General features: G+C 36.6%; 1 protein-coding gene across 1 annotated transcript in view; it reads right to left on the bottom strand.

The window, feature by feature from the left end:
- LOC136830372 (uncharacterized) overlaps positions 1-21,580 on the bottom strand; it is a 225,882-nt gene that overhangs the window by 106,524 nt on the left and 97,778 nt on the right. The window contains exon 3 of the mRNA XM_067089907.1: positions 1,141-1,352. Within this exon, the coding sequence (XP_066946008.1) occupies positions 1,141-1,352 (212 nt within the window). The remainder of the gene's footprint in view (positions 1-1,140; positions 1,353-21,580) is intronic.

The raw sequence follows: 21,580 nt of genomic DNA, 5'->3' as shown, positions 1-21,580 counted from the left end.
ATAAACACTAGACAAAAAAATATGTTTATATGTGTGTAAAGAGGCAAAAGTACTTAGTAATAACCAAAACTACCAGTTTACTCCTCAGTTCCTTCACACTTTTTTAGATGCGTTTGTCACTAAAAAACCCAAGAACCAAATGAAGAAATTCTGACAGAATGGCTAACGTTCACCTCATTCAGATATATCAGGTGCGGATCTGAATTCTGCCAAGAGCGCTGAATTTCTCATACAGTTCTTCCTGATCTAGGTTTGTATATATGTACACAAAAAGGAGTGAAGAAATCGAGAAAGAACATAAATACATGTGGGATTCTTATATATATACTATGTATGTATATGTATATATATATATATATATATATATATATATATATATATATATATATATATATATTATATGTTGTAGATAAGAGAGAGTATATATATATAAATATATATATATATATATATATATATATATATATATATATATATAGATATAGATAATATTTTCAATATCGAATTTGTTTGCACTGAATAACTTACACTCAAGGTAATCATACAATTTATCAATTTTAAATTTCCTTTGATTGCAAGTTATTCTAAAGTATGGTGAACCTGATATTAAACTAATATTCATTTGTTTATATATATATATATATACATATATATACATGGAAATGATTACAATTAATTGAATTGAATATAAAAATTAGGCCAAAGGCTGCATTTGTAATCATGAGGTCATAGTCAGCGCTGAAAGGGAAATCGACAGTAAAGGGTTTGAAACGTGTAACAGGAGGAAAACCTCAAAGCACTTGCATTATGAATCAATTGTTAGGAGAGGGTGGAAGGTAAGAAGGAAGAGAGAGATTATGAAAGGAGGTACAGTAAAAGGAAAGAAAGCGTCGTGTTAGTCACGCACGCCGTAAAGAACTACATGCCTACACTGTACCCGCACGAGGTGCACTGATTTGCACTACCTCTCACAAGGATTACAAATGTGCGAGCATGTGTGTATATATATATATATATATATATATATATATATATATATATATGTATATATATGTATATATATATAATATATAGATAGATACAGATACAGATATAGATATGGATATAGATACAGAGTGATATAACCCTTCATTTACTTACCCTGAAAGGCATGTCGTTCTGCTTTGAGAAGGGCGACGCGAGATCGTCGTCGTCGCTCCATTGCGAGATGTCCGAATTCTGATCGGAGGACGACCAAGCCTCCAAGGGCGGCACCAGGGGCTTCGAAACGTCCCCATACTCGTAGGGCACGGCGCCCGCGCCCATGCTGTTCTCCCTGGGGTAGAAGCTCAGCAGCGTCCCCATACCCATGTCTGTAACAAAAACATTAAAGAAGGGAGATTTTAGTTGCATACTTTGTCGGGTAGAATTTTCACTGGAAATTAAGAATGTTATAAGTATATGTATTCATTATTATCGTTTCTGCAAAAAATATTTTGAAAGAACAATTATTCGGAATGACTGCATTCTTGGAAATGGTAAGACCACCTATTAAAGGAAATTGCCAAGAACACGCAAAAGTAGTTGTAAAAAATGGCATTACAGTACTAGGTTTCTCAGTACCTAAGCTGCATGTTTTGAAAGAATAATTATTCGGAATGATTGCATTCTCGGAAATAGTGAAGACCACCTATTAAAGGAAATCGCCAAGAACGCAAAAGTAATGTAAGAAATGGCATTACTATCTTTGTCAGCACCTCAGCTAACTACGTCGAGTGTTCTTATTTCCACTCTATTAACCGCCTTCTTGATTATGCCTTCCCAGAAATGAGTTCAGTGCCTTCAATTATGCTTGTTTCGGAAAACAAAGAAAACAGTACTCAGAAGAATGTATACCCTCTCTCACCTTTTATAATATATATATATATATATATATATATATATATATACATATATATATATATATATGAGAGTAGAGTATATATATATATATATATATATATATATATATATATAGGGTCAACTAAACGTAGATGGTCAGTAGATTATAACATTCATTTTGAGATTACATATAGTTATATTAAATTATTTGCCATTATGGGTTACCTGAAAAGAAAAAATTATCAAATTTAAATAAACTTAGTTATAAAATTTAATATAACACAGACGCCATAGTTATAATAAACATCATCGTTATAGTATAACCCTAACACAAAACCTATTCCACCACCTACGTTTGGTTCACCAATATATATATATATATATATATATATATATATATATATATATATATATATATATATATATATATATATATATATATATATATATGTATAATATATATATATATATATATATATATATATATATATATATATATATAAATCTATACATCTTGTATATATATATATTTTATATATTAGCCAAAGTGACCTCTAATTTCGAATTCTACACTTTCTGGATACGCTTATAACCACAGTTTGATCCAAATGAAGAAGGAATGACGAAACTCGAACCAGCAACCGATACGCCAAAGTGAAGTTACCCTTAACCACTCAACCAAGACGGATGCAATTCTATCCCAGCTCATACACAAAAAAACATGTCTATCGAATTCTATTTCTAGTGAAATGTATCTGAATTAGTCAGATATATGCATGCATATTATTATTATTATTATTATTATTATTATTATTATTATTATTATTATTATTATTATTATTATTATTAAGTCCTCTGTAACGATCATGCAACATTCACATTTCGGAAATCTTGAAGGAGGTATTCAGCTTAAGAAGGCCTCCAAACTTCTATAACCTTAATAATACTGACAGTCATTATAGTAATCATATGGTTATTAAACCAATCGTAAAATGTTAGCCAATTATGCCACATATAAGGTCCTCGCGCTCCAAAGTTTTAAACTGAGTTTAAAATGTCATCCTGGACTTTGAGGACCTTAGCGACTCATGTCATGTAAAACGGGAAATTACAAAGCAATTACACATTTTTATAACAGATTTAATGGCCCACTTATGTACCAAGCCAGGAGAAACGAGAAAAATGAAGAGGCAAGAAAAAAATGAGGTTTAATCACAGGGAAGCGAAAGCCGTTTAACCCGTCCCTTGAAGAGGACGGCGGTTTGTCATCAGGAGCACACACACAAGTAGAGATTTCCAAAACTGGGCCCTAAATGAAACAAGTAAAAAATGCTTTGAGGATTCTTCGGCGCAATCGAGTTTTCTGTACGCGTATAATCAAGGCCACCAAAAATAGATCTATCTTTCGTTGTCTCGGTATAATGCTGTAAGAGCCGCGACCCATGAAACTTTAACCACGGCCCGGTCGCGGCCTGGCCTATATCGTTGCCAGACGTAAGATTATGGCTAACGCTAACCTTAACCCTTTGATTACGGCCGAGATGAGACCTCACACTTACCACAATCCGGAGGGTTTTCAGACGGTAGTCACCCGTAGCATGCTACCAGACGCAGGAAATCGTAAACAATCATTGTAATAGCGTTTGTATTTGTTGTTTTGCTGCAAATTAACCTGTTTTATTTATATGATAATATTGTGATAGTAGCGATCCGTGATATAGATATTATGCAATTAATGTAACAAAACAAATAAATAAACATAGGATAAGTACTATATATCGGGGTTTAGTGTTGCCAGAGGTATAAGCACTGCACTTATTGAGGATGACAGTCTTCTTTTTTTTTTTGTCATTTTCTCTAATTCTGTTTGAATCCGTAAAGGACAGCTACATCACAGTTGTGTATTATAGTTAAAAATTATTTGTATATTCGTCAGAAAATCCAACGCAGCAATGTTCATCATCTTTGGCGGTTCCGCATTATTCCATCAGCTGGGCAAAAAAATGAGAGAGAGAGAGAGAGAGAGAGAGAGAGAGAGAGAGAGAGAGAGAGAGAGAGAGAGAGAGAGAGAGAGAGACGGAGAATAAAAAAATTTTTGATCTATGATTTATTCCTTCTAATTGTACATCAATAACATTTGGAGAGTAAGTAGACACAATCACAATATTGGCTGCAATATTAACCATTTCTGGGTAATATTTTTATCAATGATCAAGCACCCAGCTGACAGGATACGCAATCTAGAAATTCAGATGAATTTTGCAGTGTTTGAAAATGGTTTAAAACCCAGCTTCTTTCCCAATATAGGGCCATCTGCATCGGTGTTGATAACGCTTATCATTCAGTTCGAATTAATAAACCTCCGACAATGTCTAAGCAAAAAGGATGAAGTTAAAGACTTGCATTAATAAAAATTAGCAAAGTTGCAAAGACATTCATGTAAAGAAAATGATTACGTGATTGACAGACTGGCAAGAGATCGCTATGGACATAGTGGTTAGCTGCCCCATCACTGCCAGTATAATGCAACAGAACTGATGATGGGCGCAGGTGAAATCATACGTGGCAAAGAAGAATCATTTTAAAATCAGACCTGCTTCCTTTGGTCAAAGAAGCAATTGAATCCATATCTTCTGGACAACTGGGCTAATGATGTGAGACATGCCGAAGATATAAAAAGAGATGACGCTTCAAGTGATGTTTGCATTCATAAATATATAGATTCTTTTGTTATCGATGTAGCATCCTCTGACGAGGATTCTTCATAAGTAATGTCTCCTCATACTTCTGATTGTAAATAACTTATTGCTTTCCTTGTTGTGTGGATATCCTGTTGAACACTGAAATTGAAATAAATTGAAATATAGATCTGTTTTTCGACAGAAAGTGGCAGAAATATCTTTAAAAATCTACATATAACAGAAGTGCCACAGCAGTGATGAGTATCATATGACAGTGCTTAAAGCACAGGTAAATCTAATACTGTATAAATGTGTAATATATATATATATATATATATATATATATGTTGATATATATATATATACATATATATATATATAGCATATATATATCAGGATATAGTTTAGCACTAGTTAGGCATACAATCTATTTTATTTTCAGTTAGATTATAATATTTAATGTATTAAGAGAAGAAGTTTCATATTAAATATTTTAACATTGTTATTCCACATATATATATATATATATATATATATATATATATATGGGTGTAAATAATATTTAAATATATTTATTATGAGCTATTTTATAGCTGCACAGTGAAAAATTCAACCTTTGATACAGCAAGGAGGTAAAGACGGGATCACGGCATAATAATGAAAGAAAACAATTCAAAGGGCTCAAAACTATATCACAATTATATGACTTCTGATAACAGCAAAGGAACAGTAATAAAACTATAGTAGATGACGTAACTCAAGAACATTGCTCAGTACAGCATCCAATAAAACAAAACTGAAAATGAGCACATCTAGGTTTCCAAATTTCTTGCATCTATCATTTTCATATATATTGAATTTTTTTTTTTTTATCTAAAATTTAAGTGACAACAAAACTCATTCAGAACTTCTATTATAGTACACGTGCTTGAGTACTATGGCAACAATGAGCTTGAAGTCAGAAGGTTAATGTCAGTTTAAGAGGGGCAAAGTCTCTTCCTAAAACGGTCGTACTATAGTAACCTCCCCTCGCCTTTCTCTTGTTTACTGCTAACCTTGTTTACTCTATTCAGTTTTCATCCTCTGACTTTACTACTGAAGGTAACGGTTTTTGTTTTGTCATTGTCATTTTTCAATCTTAAAGCATTTTAATTTTGTAAGCTCTGTTGTCAGTTTTAATTAGTGTTTTTGCATTCTTTTTAGCCAGAAAAGATGGGATATAAGATCTGAAGGCACTCCTATTAATAAATATATCAATGATGAGCTGACTGTCTCTTCCTATCCGTACTTACTATATATATGCATATATGTATACATGTATATATATATATGTATTTATATGTATATATGTGTATATATATATATATATATATATATATATATATATATATATATATATATATATATATATATAATATATATATATCTTCTATCTATGCATCTATCTCTGTAGTCTAACCATCTGTTAATACAATACACTAACACACACATATATGCATACATACGTATATATTAACTTTTATCACATACACAATTGTTCTGTGTATTAACTAAATTAGCTAAAGGACCTCATTCAACTGATGGTATCTATAGACACTAAGTGCAGTTTGAATGAGTGTCTCAAGTCATATATATATATATATATATATATATATATATATATATATATATATATATATATATATATATATATATATATATATATATATATATATATATACATGTTACTCATGAAGCCAGCTAGTATAGAAAGTTGGTATCCTCATCATCTACAGTTTATTTCAATGCTGACGTTTCTATGACGAATTCCAAGTCGCATTTTCAAGGCCATAAAATATAATATAATTTGCGAACATCAATAACAAATTAATGCAATGGCAACAGCTCTTTTATGTAGTAAAAATATTTAAAACAAAACACCTCATTCCAAGACAAGTCATTAATATAAAAGGAGTTCACTAAAATCTTAAAACAACCTACCTATAAGGAAAGAAAGAACAAGACTAACATAAAATAAGTACAAACAGAGTGAGGAAACCAGTTGCCCAAACTAGGCTGTTACCTCACTGAGGACGATTGAGGGCTTAACGACGGCACAGTCTTGATAATTATGGATTCTAGGATGATATGCCGTTGTTGTTCTTGCACTGGCCTAGGATGGAAAAATCCTGCTGTCAATATAAGTTTTACATAATTTTGAATGATTCGTATATTTGATTGCTCAGGGACAGATAACCTGCTACCTGTTGTATGATTCTATGCTCATGTGGGAATCTATGTGATCTTCAACAGCCTCCTGCATCCCACATATGTATATCCTGTGATCACATCCCAGGCAAGTGTACTTGTAAACAACGCTGACGAAAACAGAGGACTGGAGCTGGTCTTTGACTCTGAACAGAGACCCTATTGTAAAGGGGGATTTTTCTGGATGATTTTCAGGTTTAAAGCTGAAACCTTTTGAATATCGCTGTGCATTTTCTTAAAAGTATCATCACACGAAAGGGAAACTTGTGCACTTTAGTTTCGGCACAGTCGATTCAGGTGTTGCTGGAGTCATTTTCTGTAGGCAGTTTATTTAGGGATCTGAAAAAGTCGATGGAAAACAATTATTGGCTGAAATATTTCACTAAAAAGGATATTCATCGTGGAAACTCTTCCGTTTGACGAGTGGGTGTAAGCCCCATGGAGGAGGGTTAAAATAGAGTTCAGTTTCAAATGAAAGAAACACGAACTATAAAAAAATTCATTCCTAAACCAGTAAATGTATTTTTCTATACACACCTGTGTAAACCTGGAGTCACTCTGGAAATAATAAGACTGAAGGAAGGGGAGTTCGTTATTTACCTCCTCTCCATAGCGAACCTTATGTTTGGATGTTGTCGGATGACGAACTCCAGAAAGTACTCTGCATGACATCCATGACGAAATAGGGAGAAACGTGTCGTCAACATATCTTCGATAAATAGAGGGCGGGAAACTCTACCAGACACTTTTCATTATGCACGCCTCCAGGAGCACATGAAGATGTTAGCAAAATTGGACCGCGGTGATCCCATGACATCCCTTGAAGTTTGTTTATACAAACTGGGAAGGCAAAGCAATGTCCAGCACGGCCAGCTCTCTAAAAAGTTGCTTTAAAAAAATGTTCTACTAAAATTATTAAAATTGCATCTTCATCAGTAAAAGTTTGCTTAATATTATCTCTCAGCATACATATTATTATTATTATTATTATTATTATTATTATTATTGTTATTGAGAAGCAATTCCACAGTTATGTATATGCCATATTTAAAGATGTATACAACTGTGGATTTGTTTCTTCATTTTAAGACTCATGCTACTATGAGTATTTTTTTATTACTATTTTTTTTTTTTTTTTAGAATATGAATCCAATCTTATACGGGACAAGCATACAGGACCATTGGATCAGAAATACAAGCTCCAAAGTATGAAGTGGTAGACAGGTTTTCCAGGAATATTGGAAAAGTTTTCCAAAAGTGTCTTAATAGTGTTCTTGAAGAATCTAAAATTACTTTTTCCGAAGAAGAATTTTTCTTTAAATAAGACAAGGATTTAAACTTCACTCTGTATCCTTCAAAATCTACTATAATTTGATGCTGGTACCATAAACTATATATTTATAATTTACTCTGCTATGCGAAAAACTTAATCATTCCTTGCTGGAGGCAGCCATCTCTCTCTCTCTCTCCCCTTAATAAGGTGATCAATGGCAATGAAGCCTTGTTAACAAAAGGCCACTCTTTCTCTTGAAGCTGACTGGACAAGGCTAGTGATGACCATTTCAGGAAACAGAAATTTTGAGACCACCTTATTTTTAACTATTGGGAAAAATTAACGCACACAGACGCACAAACCAGTGTATACACACACACACACACACACACATATATATATATATATATATATATATATATATATATATATATATATATATATATATATATATATATATATATATAAAATATATATGTATATATACTTATATAAACATATATTTTATGTATATGTGCATTCATCTATAATAATAATTTCCAAGTTGATCTTGTCCTCCCGGGGTGAAATTCTCTAGAAAGTTTTATTGCCACGAAAATAGCATTTTTAAAGAAATAACAAATGTAGCGAAAAATCATCATCAATGTATCCTTTTCCCCTCGTCGTCGGGAGAGACATCTATCTACTCATCTACCTATCTATATGTATATATATATATATATGTATATAATATATATATATATATATATATATATATATATATACATACATGTATATAATAGTATACATATATGAATATATATATATATATATATATATATATATATATATATATATATATATATATAAATATATATATATATATATACATACATATATACATATATATATACATATATATATATATATATATATATATATATATATATATATATATATATATATATATATATATATATATATATATATATATATATATATATATATATATATATATTCATTCCATGACGAGAGCAGTGCTGATTAATGATGATGATAAGTTTCACTAAATTTCTTTAATTTTTCTTTTTTAAATATTGATGTTTTCGTCGCAATAAAGCTTTCAAGAAAATTTCATACCTTCTGCTGCAAGAAAGAATCATTGTCGCCTGGCGCCGTAATATCTTCGTGTTTTTCCTGCAGTCGTTTTAGAATCTTCCGCTCATGCGCATAGCGCCATCATCAATAGGCACTGACACCAAGGAACTACAGTGGCCATCTCAGGATCCTCCAGGAAAACGTCTTGAAGCCTTCAGAGACAGTATGTGAGCAAAGAAGGCGAAGTTTATGGTTAAAATGAACTGGATGATGAAGCAGATCGACAAGAGATTTTCAAGAGGAAAAGTACACTACGAGAATGGCGATAGCTTCAGTCTGTAATTGTTTACTGCTGAAAATATGGACTACTTCGTGGAGCAGTATGAAGTCGAGGTTCCTGCCTTCGCGATTATTCGCCTCTACAGTCGTATTGTTACTCACGGGACGCAAGCTCTTCATTCGAAATAAGGAAGGAAATAATCAAGAAGAGAGGAAGACAGTGGAACGCAGGAACTGGAAGAATTTATACGAAATAGTGTAGAGAACTTGAGGTGTTTTCTAAGCTGATTGAGAGGGGATTTTGATGCCCAAAATTACCGCTGGAGCAGTTCTTCGCCCGAAATAAGAAAGAGAAGGAACAAAAGACGACATCGGCGTGGAGGCATACCGAAGAATGCTGACGAAGGTGCAGATAACCTGAGGTGTTAAACCACGCAGATTTTGATTCAGAATACTTTTCGGAGAAGCAAGGAAGAATCGAAGGATGATCAATATTGCTGTGTAAGAGGAATCTCAAGTTTAGAAGATTTGACTCTCAGCAAAGAAGTTGCTTATGCTGCAGTGCAACCTCCAAGTAATGTCATCGATGTTTAAATGATCTAAAACCTTCGAGATTTTCCTTGAAGACATTTTGAATCCTTCAGTCTCCGGTTCTGAAGGACGAGAGAAACCGGTCTGCGTGCATGCGTGCCGAGCTTCAAAGTGTCTGAAGAACAATCTCCCGAGATGCTTCAAATCGTCGAAGCCTTCGAGACAGAAAGTGTCAGTTTTGAGCGCAGGGTAAGAGAAAGAAAGAGAGCAGGGAGGGCGGGTCCGACCCAGAGGCCGCCTCCTTCCTCCAAGGAAGGTGCCGGCGGGTCTGACCCTTCCATGGAAAGGGCCCAAGCCCTTTATTGATTGGCCCCAAAGCCTGCAAGGTCATGCCAGTCTTTGAGGCAGCCTTGAAGGGAAGGAACTGACCCAGAGGATGCTTCTCGGAGGAAGGCAGGTATCCTGTCAGGCTGGGGAAGGTGCCTGAGAGGGGCCTGGCATCCTCACAAGGATGAGGCCCAAAGTCTCCCAAGGATGGCCAGTCTCTGAGGCAGCCTTTGAAGTGGAAGGGGTCTGGACCCAGGCTGCTTCCTGAAGAAGGCAGGTATCCTGCCAGGCTGTGAAGAAGTGCCTGGAGAGGGCCCAAGTAGTCCCAAGGATGAGGCCCAAAGTCCCAAGGATGGCTGGGTCTTCCGGAGGGCAGCCTTGAAAGGGAAGGGTTCAATCCAGGAGGCTAAGCTCCCGGGAGGAAGGCAGGTATCCTGCCAGGCTGGGGGAAGCAGGCCTGGAGAGGCCCAAGAACTCAAGGATGAGGCCCAAAGTCCTCCAAGGATGGCCAGTCTCTTGAGGGCAGCCTGAAGGAAGGGTCTCGACCCAGAGGCTGCTTCTCGGAAGAAGGCAGGTCCTGCCAGGCTGGGGAAGCAGGCCTGGAGAGGCCTCAAGAACTTCAAGGATGAGACCCAAAGTCCTCCAAGGATGGCCAGTCTCTGAGGGCAGCCTTGAAGGGAAGGGTCCGGGACCCAGAGGTCAGCTTCCTTCCTCCAAGGAAAGCAGCCTATGGTCTGACCTCTTCCCATGGAAAGGGCCCAAGCTCCTTAAGGATTGGCCCCAAAGCCCATGGGTTGGCTAAAGCAATTTTTGAGGGCAGCCTTGAAGGGAAGGGTCTGGACTCCAGAGGCTGCTTCCTCGGAGGAAGGCAGGTGGTCTTGCCAGGCTGGGGAAGGCCTGGAGAGGACATGAACTCATGGATGAGACCCAAAGTCCCCAAGGATACAATCTCTTGAGGGCAGCCTTGAAGGGAAGGGGTCCGACCCAGGTCAGCTTCCCAAGGAAGCAGCCTATGGGTCTGACCCTTCCATGGAAAGGGCCCAAGTCTCTTAAGGATTGGCCCCAAAGTCATGCGTGGGCGTCACAGTCTCGAGGCAGCCTGAAGGGAAGGGTCTGACCCAGAGGCTAAGCTCGGAGGAAGGCAGGTATCCTGCCAGGCTGGGGAAGGCCTGGAGAGGCCCAAGAACTCACATGAGGGGAGCCCAAAGTCCTCCAAGGATGCTAGTCTCTTTGAGGGCAGCTCTGAAGGGAAGGGTCCACCCAGAGGCTGCTTCTCTCGGAAGGAAGGCAGTATCCTGCCAGCTGGGGAAGCGGCCTGGAGAGGGCCCAAGAACTTCAAGGATGAGCCCAAAGTCCTCCAAGGATGGCCAGCCCTCAAGTGGCAGCCTTGAAGGGAAGGGTCTGACCCAGAGGCTGCTTCCTCGGGAGGAAGGCAGGTATCCCACAGGTTGGGAGAAGCGGGCCTTAGAGAGGGCCTGGCACCTCAAGGATGAGACCCAAAGTCCCTCCAAGGATGGCCAGCCTCTGAGGGCAGCCTTGAAGGGGCCGGGAAGGGTCCGACTCCAGAGGCTTGCCTCGGAGGAAGGCAGGCATCCTGGCAGGTTGGGGGAAGTGGGCCTGAGAGGGCCCAAGAACTTCAAGGATGAGGACCAAAGTCCTCCAAGGATGGCCAGTCTCTAAGGGCAGCCTTTGAAGGGAAGGGTCTTATCTAGAGGCTGCTTCCTCGTGAGAAGGCAGGGTATCCTGGCAGGCTGGGGAAGGGATTTTTGGCGAGGCCCAAGAACTTCAAGGATGAGACCCAAGTCCCCAAGGATGGCCAGTCTCTTGAGGGCAGCCTTGAAGGGAAGGGTCCGACCCAGAGGCTGCTTCCCTCGAGGAAGGCAGGCATCCCGCCAGGCTGGGGAAGCAGGCCTGGAGGGTCCAAGAACTCGAAGGATGAGGCCCAGTCCCTCCTAGGCTGGCCAGTCTCTAAGGACAGCCTTGAAGGGGTCAACGCAGAAGCTGCTTCCCTCGAGGAAGGCATCCTGCCAGCTGGGAAGCGGCCTGGAGAGGACCAAGAACTTCAAGGATGAGACCTAGTAAGTCCTCCGGGCTGGCCAGTCTCTTGAGGGCAGCCTTGAAGGATGGTGGGCAGTCTTTGAAGGATGGTCCGACCCCAGAGGCTGTTTCCTCGGAGGAAGGCAGGCATCCTGCCAGGCTGGGGAAGCAGGCCCGAGAGGCCCAAGAACTTCAAGGATGAGCCCAAAGTCCCCAAGGATGGCCAAGGCCTCGCGGCAGCCTGGGGCGCTACTCAATCCAGAGGCTGCTTCTCGAGGAAGGCAGGTATCCTGCCAGGCTGGGGAAGCAGGCCTGGAGAGGCCCAAGAACTTGGCTGATGTCTAAAGTCCTCCAAGGCTGGCCAGTCTCGAGGGCAGCCTGGAAGGGAAGGGTCCAATCTGAGGCTGCTTCGAGGAAGGCAGGTATCCTGCCAGGTTGTGGAAGCAGGCCTGAGAGGGCCCAAGAATTCAAGGATGAGGCCCAAGGCTCTCAAGACTGGCCAGTTCAACCCTATCTGGTGCAAGTTGTCTGGCAGACCCAATCTACGGGGATTTTTTCATTTTTAGATAATTTTATTTAATAATCGTTTTTAGTTGATTCTATGATTACCAAAATATGGGAAATTATTAATTATTTTCATTTTCATTAGATCAAATTAAAACTACTGAGTTAGAGGGCTGCAATTGGGTATGCTTGATGATTGGAGGGTGGAATCAACATACCAATTTGCAGCCCTCTAGCCTCAGTAGTTTTTAAGATCTGAGGGCGGACAGAAAAAGTGAGGATGGACAGACAAAGCTGGCACAATAGTTTTCTTTTTCATAAAACTAAAATTAGTTACTGAACTGTTCAAGTAATTGATTACTAATATACAATAAAAAAATTATGAAAAAAGCTGGCATGCCGGGAGTTACGAGTCCCTTTGATATAAAAGTAAACTCTCCCCTGAAATCAAATGGCATCGGGATACCGCAAACCTCCGCCAAACTCAGCAATCTACCCCCACACAAATAGTACTTATATTACATTCCTGATCCTGATATCTCATAGTGTAATCCCCTGTTGCCAGTATAGAGGTCCAACTTTGGTACATTCTCGTAAAGGTCCTCCACATCAAGCTTTTCGTATAATCCTGCTTGATACGAACGAACGAACAAACAAATCGAAAAAACAACCTCCTTGTCAGAGACAATGAGGTCGAAGGATGAAGAGGCTGAAGGATGAAGAGGTTGAAGGATAAAGAAGTTGAAGGATGATGAAGAGGTTGAAGGATGATGAAGAGGTTGAAGGATGATGAAGAGGTTGAAGGATGAAGAGGTTGAAGGATAAAGAGGTTGAAGGGCAAAGAAGTTGAAGGATAAAGAGGTTGGAGGATAAAGAATTTGAAGGATAAAGAGGTTGAAGGATGAAGAGGTTGAAGGATGATGAAGAGGTTGAGAGGCGTTTAAAACAGCAAGACGACGTGACCGTCAATTTCACCAAAACATTTCCTGTTCATAATCTCCATCTTGACAGGGACTCTGCCTGTTATGGGACCGAATACAATCAAAACAGGAACAGAACCTGTCCAATAAACGCCATGTCTCCTTAATTCTCAAGTCTTTCCTCATTCTCAAATCCTCTCTCAGACAATAACAGATATCCCTTCATCCCAGATTCGCAATGATATGAAACTACCCAAAACCATAAAAAAAGGTTTAATTACTAATTTGCATAAATTCTAGACTCATCATACAGTAAAATAAGGCCTTCCAACACTAGATGGCTTAAAACGAGAATCATTTAAAATTATCCAAATTCAAAGAGATAAGAGGTGGTGTAGTCACATACTCTATTCAATATACTCGAGAATTATATTTAACAATACCATTGGACCCCCAATTTGGCATCGTGCTTAAGAAGTGTTGCACAAGCTAAAATTGTCCAGCAACCATAGGCTGAAATTTTTTTTATTTTATTTTATTCCTTCCAGTCTCCCTATTTCTGGCTCTGTGTCGCTGATATGCTTATCGAATTGAGTATAGAACTGAATACAGAATTTAGGCCAAAGGCCAAGCACTGGAACCTATGAGGACATTCAGCTCTGAAACGGAAATCGGCAGTAAAAGGTTTGAAAGGTGTAATAGGAGGAAAACCTCGCAGTTGCACTATAAATCAATTGTTGGGAGTGGGGGAAAGTAAGACTGAATTAAGAGAATATGAGAGGTGGTACAGTAAAAGGAACGAAAAAGGTTGCAGCTAGGGGCCGAAGGCACGCTGCAAAGATCTTTAAGTAATGCCTACAGTGCACCGCATGAGGTGCACTGACGGCACTAACCCCCTACGGGAGATATGCTATCGTGGCCTCTTACATCAAACACTAAAAGCTTTTAGCACCTTTTGTCATATATTTTTCTTTCTCTCCCTTGGTTATTTTCCTTCCCAGCTGTCAATCTTATTTAATTTTATCTCGTTCTAATTTTCACCAACAATTATCAACAGATTCTTCCACAAGAACTACGAGTCTGAAAAAGATTCAGTTGTTACCAGTGAAAAGAGACTTTTATTTTGAGAGAGAGAGAGAGAGAGAGAGAGAGAGAGAGAGAGAGAGAGAGAGTTATTTTCTCTCCAGTAAAAAAGTTGTTGCAATGTCATCAATACTCTCTCAGGCAAGAGAGCTCTTTATGAAAGTATACTCGAGACAAACATCAAATAGGCACTTGTTATGTGGCACCTACTTTCCCAAATTTTTTAATTGTCATTAATGACTCACATACACCACGCGGAAAAAAAATATATATACAGTATGTATATATATATATATATATATATATATATATATATATATATATATATATATATATATATACATATATATATATACACATACACATATATATATATATATATATATATATATATATATATATATATATTATATTTATATGTATATATATTATATATACATATAGTGTATGTGTGTATATATATATATATATGTATATATATATATATATATATATATATATATATATATATATATATAGTTTTATATGTAATTATATTATATATATAACATATGTGTGTGCGCTCACGTCACAATTCACAGCTTGATTCCAGGCTGAAGCAATCTTTCGCTTGCGTCATATTCGCCAACGACTATTTATAGATTCAAAATGAAAGGTTACTCCGCTACTATTAGACTGGGGGAGTATCAGTCACTCCGCCTGCGATAGAAAATCAACCCTGAAATTCTTTGTCGTGTGTGTGTGTTTTTGTGTGTGAGTGTGTGTGTGTGCGTGCGCGTTAGCGGGGGGGGGGAGGCGGGGTGGGCTGCGCAAGCTGGCTTGCTGATACAAGTCTATAATGTATGATATTAGCCGCTTCGTCCGGTACATACCGGTTGATTGAGTCATGTTTGCGTATATCAGGAAGTTTCCAGAGTTATTGATCTTGGGCTTGACACAGCCAAAGCCAATTGTAGACAATAAAATATACGTAAATGCACCACAAGGAAAATCGCATGTCGGTGAGATTACAATCAACGTTATATTATACACACACACACACACACACGCACGAACATATATTGTATATATGTATATATATATATATATATATATATATATATATATATATATATATATATATATATATATATATATATATATATATATATATATATATATATATATATATATATATATATATATATATAATGTATATATATGTATATATATATATATATATATATATATATATATATATAATATATATATATATATATATATATATATATATATATATATATAATATATATATATATATATATATATATATTACATACACATATAATGATCAGCAGACCATGAGGAATGTAAATTTTAATATATTTATTGTGAATTAGATGACTGATGCCTTGATACTTTTCAACACTGAGTCCTTTTCCTTAGCTGGTGGGTAGCCTTAGAAAGAAAGAAACAAGACTTGTCACCCACTGCCACATTCTTACCGTAATCCCTGGACTGTGTATGAAAACCCGGTGGGGAAAACTTCAACACTTCTGGTTGATAAACTTACACAGAAGACTCATAAGCAGGGAGTCTAACTCCACTGCACAGTCAAGTGACTCATTTACCTCCGTCTACCATGCACTATCTCGCCTCCTGGATATCGATGACCTCCTATTCCAGTGGAGCTCTCACATTCCAACAATCCAGTACTTTCTAGGTATTCCTACGCTACACCCTCCCGATACATTCTGGTTATCCTCTTTTCACCGACCCATCGTCTTCCATTCTTTCCACATGGCCAACCATCTCAAAACACAGACTGATTTTTTTTATCCTCCTATGACAGCTTTTTTTTTTTTTTACCACATCTATTTATCTCAGCAATTCTCATCCTTTCAATTCATCGAATAACTGCGTGTGGAACTAAAACAATAATTTCCTTGAAAAAATGCAACATTTTTTTTATTGTTCATCTGTATTTAAAATCCATACCGTTCTTACCAAAGCCAGATTTGACCCAAAAACCAAAAACATACTGTGGAACATAGCAGAGGCCCCAGGAATGAATTAAAAGGAGAATGTACCGAGAGAGCTTTCGTGTTCATTCAGCACATTTTCTAGGTACGATGGTAAAAGCACTAAAAGCGAGTTAAAAAATAAACATACAAGCTGCAAAAAAATTACAACAATAGTTGAAGTCACGGGAACGAGTTAAAACCAGTACAAAGGTGGAGACCAGCTCAACAGGTGATTTTTCAGAAAGTAGACTGGATACCTCGTTAACAATTTATGTTGACTTAGTACTCACTTCTAATGTTGTTTCCATCATGCCCAGGGAATGTGTTTTAAGAAAACGACAGCGCTTGGTACATTGTTCTTCTATTTCATTCCTGTGCCCTAGCTATGTTTATTGCCACATGCTATTAAGTGACACAGGAGCGTGCTATGGGACTTGACCTTACACTGACAATTTTCTTCTCTTCCGAGTCTTAAGTCTACACCCAGTTAAATTTTGTGTTTTATCTAGTCTATGCACAAATCTTCTCTGTTCAAACCATCTTCCAAGACATTTACTTCCAAGTCCTCCTTGATTTTTATTTATTCTCATAAACTTGCTCTTTCTCATATTCATTTCAAATTTTCTCCTTTTACATAAATTTGGTTTTTTCCATTAGTTTCTGGACATTGTCGTCAGTATACCAACTCACAACCTTATACCTTCATCTAGATAAATGTCCTTTGTTTCTTACATCATTTCAACCTTAAAGATATTAAAGAGTCCTGGAGATACAACCCATCCTAGGCAACGGCCAACTTTTAAATTTTACCAATCACTGCCATCAACATATTCTAACACAATATTTGCGTTCTTCGTAAAGCAGTGTCTAAGTCTATTTTTGCCGTTTCCATCTCTTTTCCCTTCACACTTGAACTTCTCACAAAACTGGATCATACTGAACACTGATTGCAACACTTTCCTCTATATCTAAATCCACACTGCTCTTTTCCTGTCAATCCGTTTGTCGTCTGTCACACTTTCTAAAAATAGTAATCATACTCCCTACTGGCATGCTACTGCAATCGCCTCTAACCACTTTTACCTTTATACTTATGAACTCTTATTCCCCTCACCCATTCCTCTGGGTCCTTTCCACCGTCCAAACATTCCTTGTACACCCTGGTTAGCTATTCAATTAAGCTTTCTCAACTACGAGTATAATGCATAACCTGACTAGTAACCTCATTAACTCCAAGTCCAATTCCATTCCAACTTCTTAGCTGCCCTCCTTCGGACAGCTCCTCGCAATTTGCATATTTTATTCTGAGGTCAATATGATCCATTAACTTTTCATTCTGCATTAATTTACTGGGGAACAAATTCCTTTTCAACTCCATAGTAGTTGTTTAGATTCGACCCGATTTTTAAAATTATTCTCTCTCTCTCTCTCTCTCTCTCTGGCTAGCTTATCCATCGCCAAGTACATCAGTGCTCATTCTTCTCTTCTGTTATGTAACTGCAGCTCAGACTCTTTCACTAACCCTTTGGTGTCTCCAAACAATGCCTTTGTTACATCTTCCTATTTCTTGCATTCATACTCACTGCCCACGAATGATGTGCTTTCATTCATCAAATCTGAATACTCTCAATATTGTTTAATATACTTTCTACCACTTAAATGTCTGTAACCCAAGCCCATTTATCCATGCTTTTATGAAGCATACATACATAAATACATACATATATACATACATACATACAGTGTATATATATATATATATATATATATATATATAATATGTTTAGTTTGTCAGTTTTACATTACGTCTTTATATTTTCAAATATGAAGCCAAATTAACCCATTAATATCGAATACACTGCAACTTGGAAAAACCTGCACCCTACGAGAAATATGTGATGCTTCCTTCCACGCTCCCCATGAGTAAAATTGACAAACTATACACAGATCGTACTCAGCTTTCAAGGTGAAAACTGGAAATGCTGATTAGGTAAAAACCGAATTGAACAGGGAAACATTATGTATTCTCTATATCAATTAATATCACTCCTGATGGTTGAATGGTTATGGTCAATGGCCCCCGGCCTTCCACAACTCGAAAAAGTACAGGGACGAATTCTCGCCAGGTATGACTAATCATATATAATTCCACTTGGATGTCAGTTATTCCGAAGGCAAGGCGAATTCGATATTGACGGGTCATTTGTCGATGTTCATGCGTTATTTTTAGCTATTTATTACTTAGGAAGATTAATGATGTTTACGCGGAGTTAGCATTCATTTTTTTTTACCGTGGAGACTTCATATTTTCTTCTAAAGTAAACGTAAGTGAGGCTAACACCTTAAAAGATTACCATAAAGACGTATGGCCATTTTTGCAAAGAGTACACCGTGAAAAGAAAAATTATGCATAATCTTTCCATACATCTCAAAATGTCAAATAGTACATAATGATACATGGTATTTCAACGAAGATAATTACGTTTTGGTGACACACACATTCAAGTTATCATTCGTCAGTTTCTATAATGACGTTATTACGCAATTATGAATGTCAGCTTCCCTCACGGGTTTGGAGTTCTCCTTTATTTTTTCGCATTCTAATTCTTGACATAAAGAAGGGGGTATAAATTCTTGTAATACTCTATTAGCTTTAGATGATTTCAAAATTTTTATTTTGGCTTTAGTTTTTTACAATATATATATATATATATATATATATATATATATATATATATATATATATATATATATATATATATAATCAGTAAGCTACAAACGTCCTTTAATATCCAATTCACTCTACCTCGGAAATAATATATTTTCATATATGTTACCGAAGGGGAATTTTTTAGTTGATAATAGGTTCCCGTGGGTCCGTGGACTCAGGACTACAGTGGACCAGCAAAGGCCACAAGATACTCCAGGACTCCCCGTCGGACGTTTTAAATCGATAAGGCCAGCAAGTTGACCGTGGGTATAAGACTTGGATATCACCGTGATTCATATACAATCATATACAAACAAATATATATATATATATATATATATATATATATATATATATATATATATATATTATATATATATATATATATATATATATTTTATATATGTTACCGAGGGGAATTTTTTAGTTGATAATATATATTATATAAATATAGGTATTTATATATATATACAAATATATATTATATATATATATATATATATATATATATATATATATATATTATAATTATACATCTCAGTCTTGTCTTTCTTACATTTTGCAATTAAAAGGAATTCAATTTTGTTTAATCTTGCACACCAAATTTATGGCTTTTTACGCTTGTTCTGTATGACTGTGCTTTTATGAATAATAATAATAATAATAATAATAATAATAATAATAATAATAATAATAATAGTTTCTGTGTTCTTTGCCTTTTTAGCTTTTCATTTCATTTCACCTAAAAAGTTAGTTACCTGCCGTATGTAATTTCACGTTTTATGATCGAAATTAATTTTTTTCATACAAAGCTACATTTTCTTTAATCCAATATCATGCTACCTGCGTTATCCTATATAATGACACTTCTGTCCATTACTACGTAAAGCTACTAGTTTTCTCGTGTAATTCACTTTTTACTACATTCTTATGTAACGTCACCTTTTTTTTTTTTTACCTTGTGTAATATTTCTTTTCATTTTTCTAATACTGTTTTTCATTTGTGTTATCTAACTCTATTTTATTCCTAAGATTTCTAAAGGAATGCTACTTTTCTGCGTTATCGTATGGTGTTACTCAGAGTCGTATATAGAGAGCTCTGGTGTTACTTTTTGTGTCAGCTCATGTAAGGTTCCTTGGATGCGTTCTTATGCAACGCTGCTGCTTGTGCTATGTAATGCTACTTTTTCCACACTCTCGTGCGATGTTCTTCTAAGGCATCTCACGTCATGCTAATTTTCTTGCGTTATCTCACGAAATGCGATCTTTATGAGTTGCCTCATGCAAGGACAATTTTTCCGTCGTATGTCATATATTTCTATTCTTTGTACTTTGGTAATGGTGTTACTTGTCTAATCTTCACATAAAATGCTCACCTGCAATGTTATTTTCTTTTCATCTTATATATATTTTTTTCTAGTTTTTGTGTCCTTATAGGAAACTACTTCATTACTATCAAAAAACTATTGATTAGCGATTGCCTTTTCGCAATAGTCTGTAATGTCTCTTTTTCTTTACTGGGATAATCTCAAGGACTGGTATGTTCTGAGCTGCTAATGTTCTAGTGTCCTCGTTTATTGGAGCAAGTAGCGGAATGTCACGACTTTCTTTATCACATTTGCAACTGCTTCTGTGCCTGCAATGAACGCTCATCGTCTTGGCGTCTCTCCTACTCATTTCAATCTTATTTACTACACACATCCTACTCATATAATTCATCCTATCAAATTCCACCTTTTTCATTCATTTGCAATCAGCACCCAAACATCACGCTCTTACCACCTCGAAGCGACATTTCATTTGTAATGCCATTCACTCCTGGTGCATTTCAGTTTTACAGCTGTCAGTTACCTTCAATTAAATTCTCAATGTTCATTTCCATAAACTCAAAATTATATTAACATCAAACAATCTTGCGTCATTTGGACCTGCCTCTCTTCTGTCCTCCGTCTTATATCAACACCAAACAATTTTGCACTATTTAGGTCATGGGTTCTCAACTTGGGGGCCATGACAAGATTTATAGGGGCCACAGCAGAATGTTACAA

Source organism: Macrobrachium rosenbergii, chromosome 46 (assembly GCF_040412425.1).
Source record: "Macrobrachium rosenbergii isolate ZJJX-2024 chromosome 46, ASM4041242v1, whole genome shotgun sequence".
Classification (NCBI taxonomy): Eukaryota; Metazoa; Arthropoda; class Malacostraca; order Decapoda; family Palaemonidae; genus Macrobrachium; species Macrobrachium rosenbergii.
Note: the sequence above shows the minus strand (reverse complement) of the source record. Positions and strands in the feature narration are given on the sequence as shown.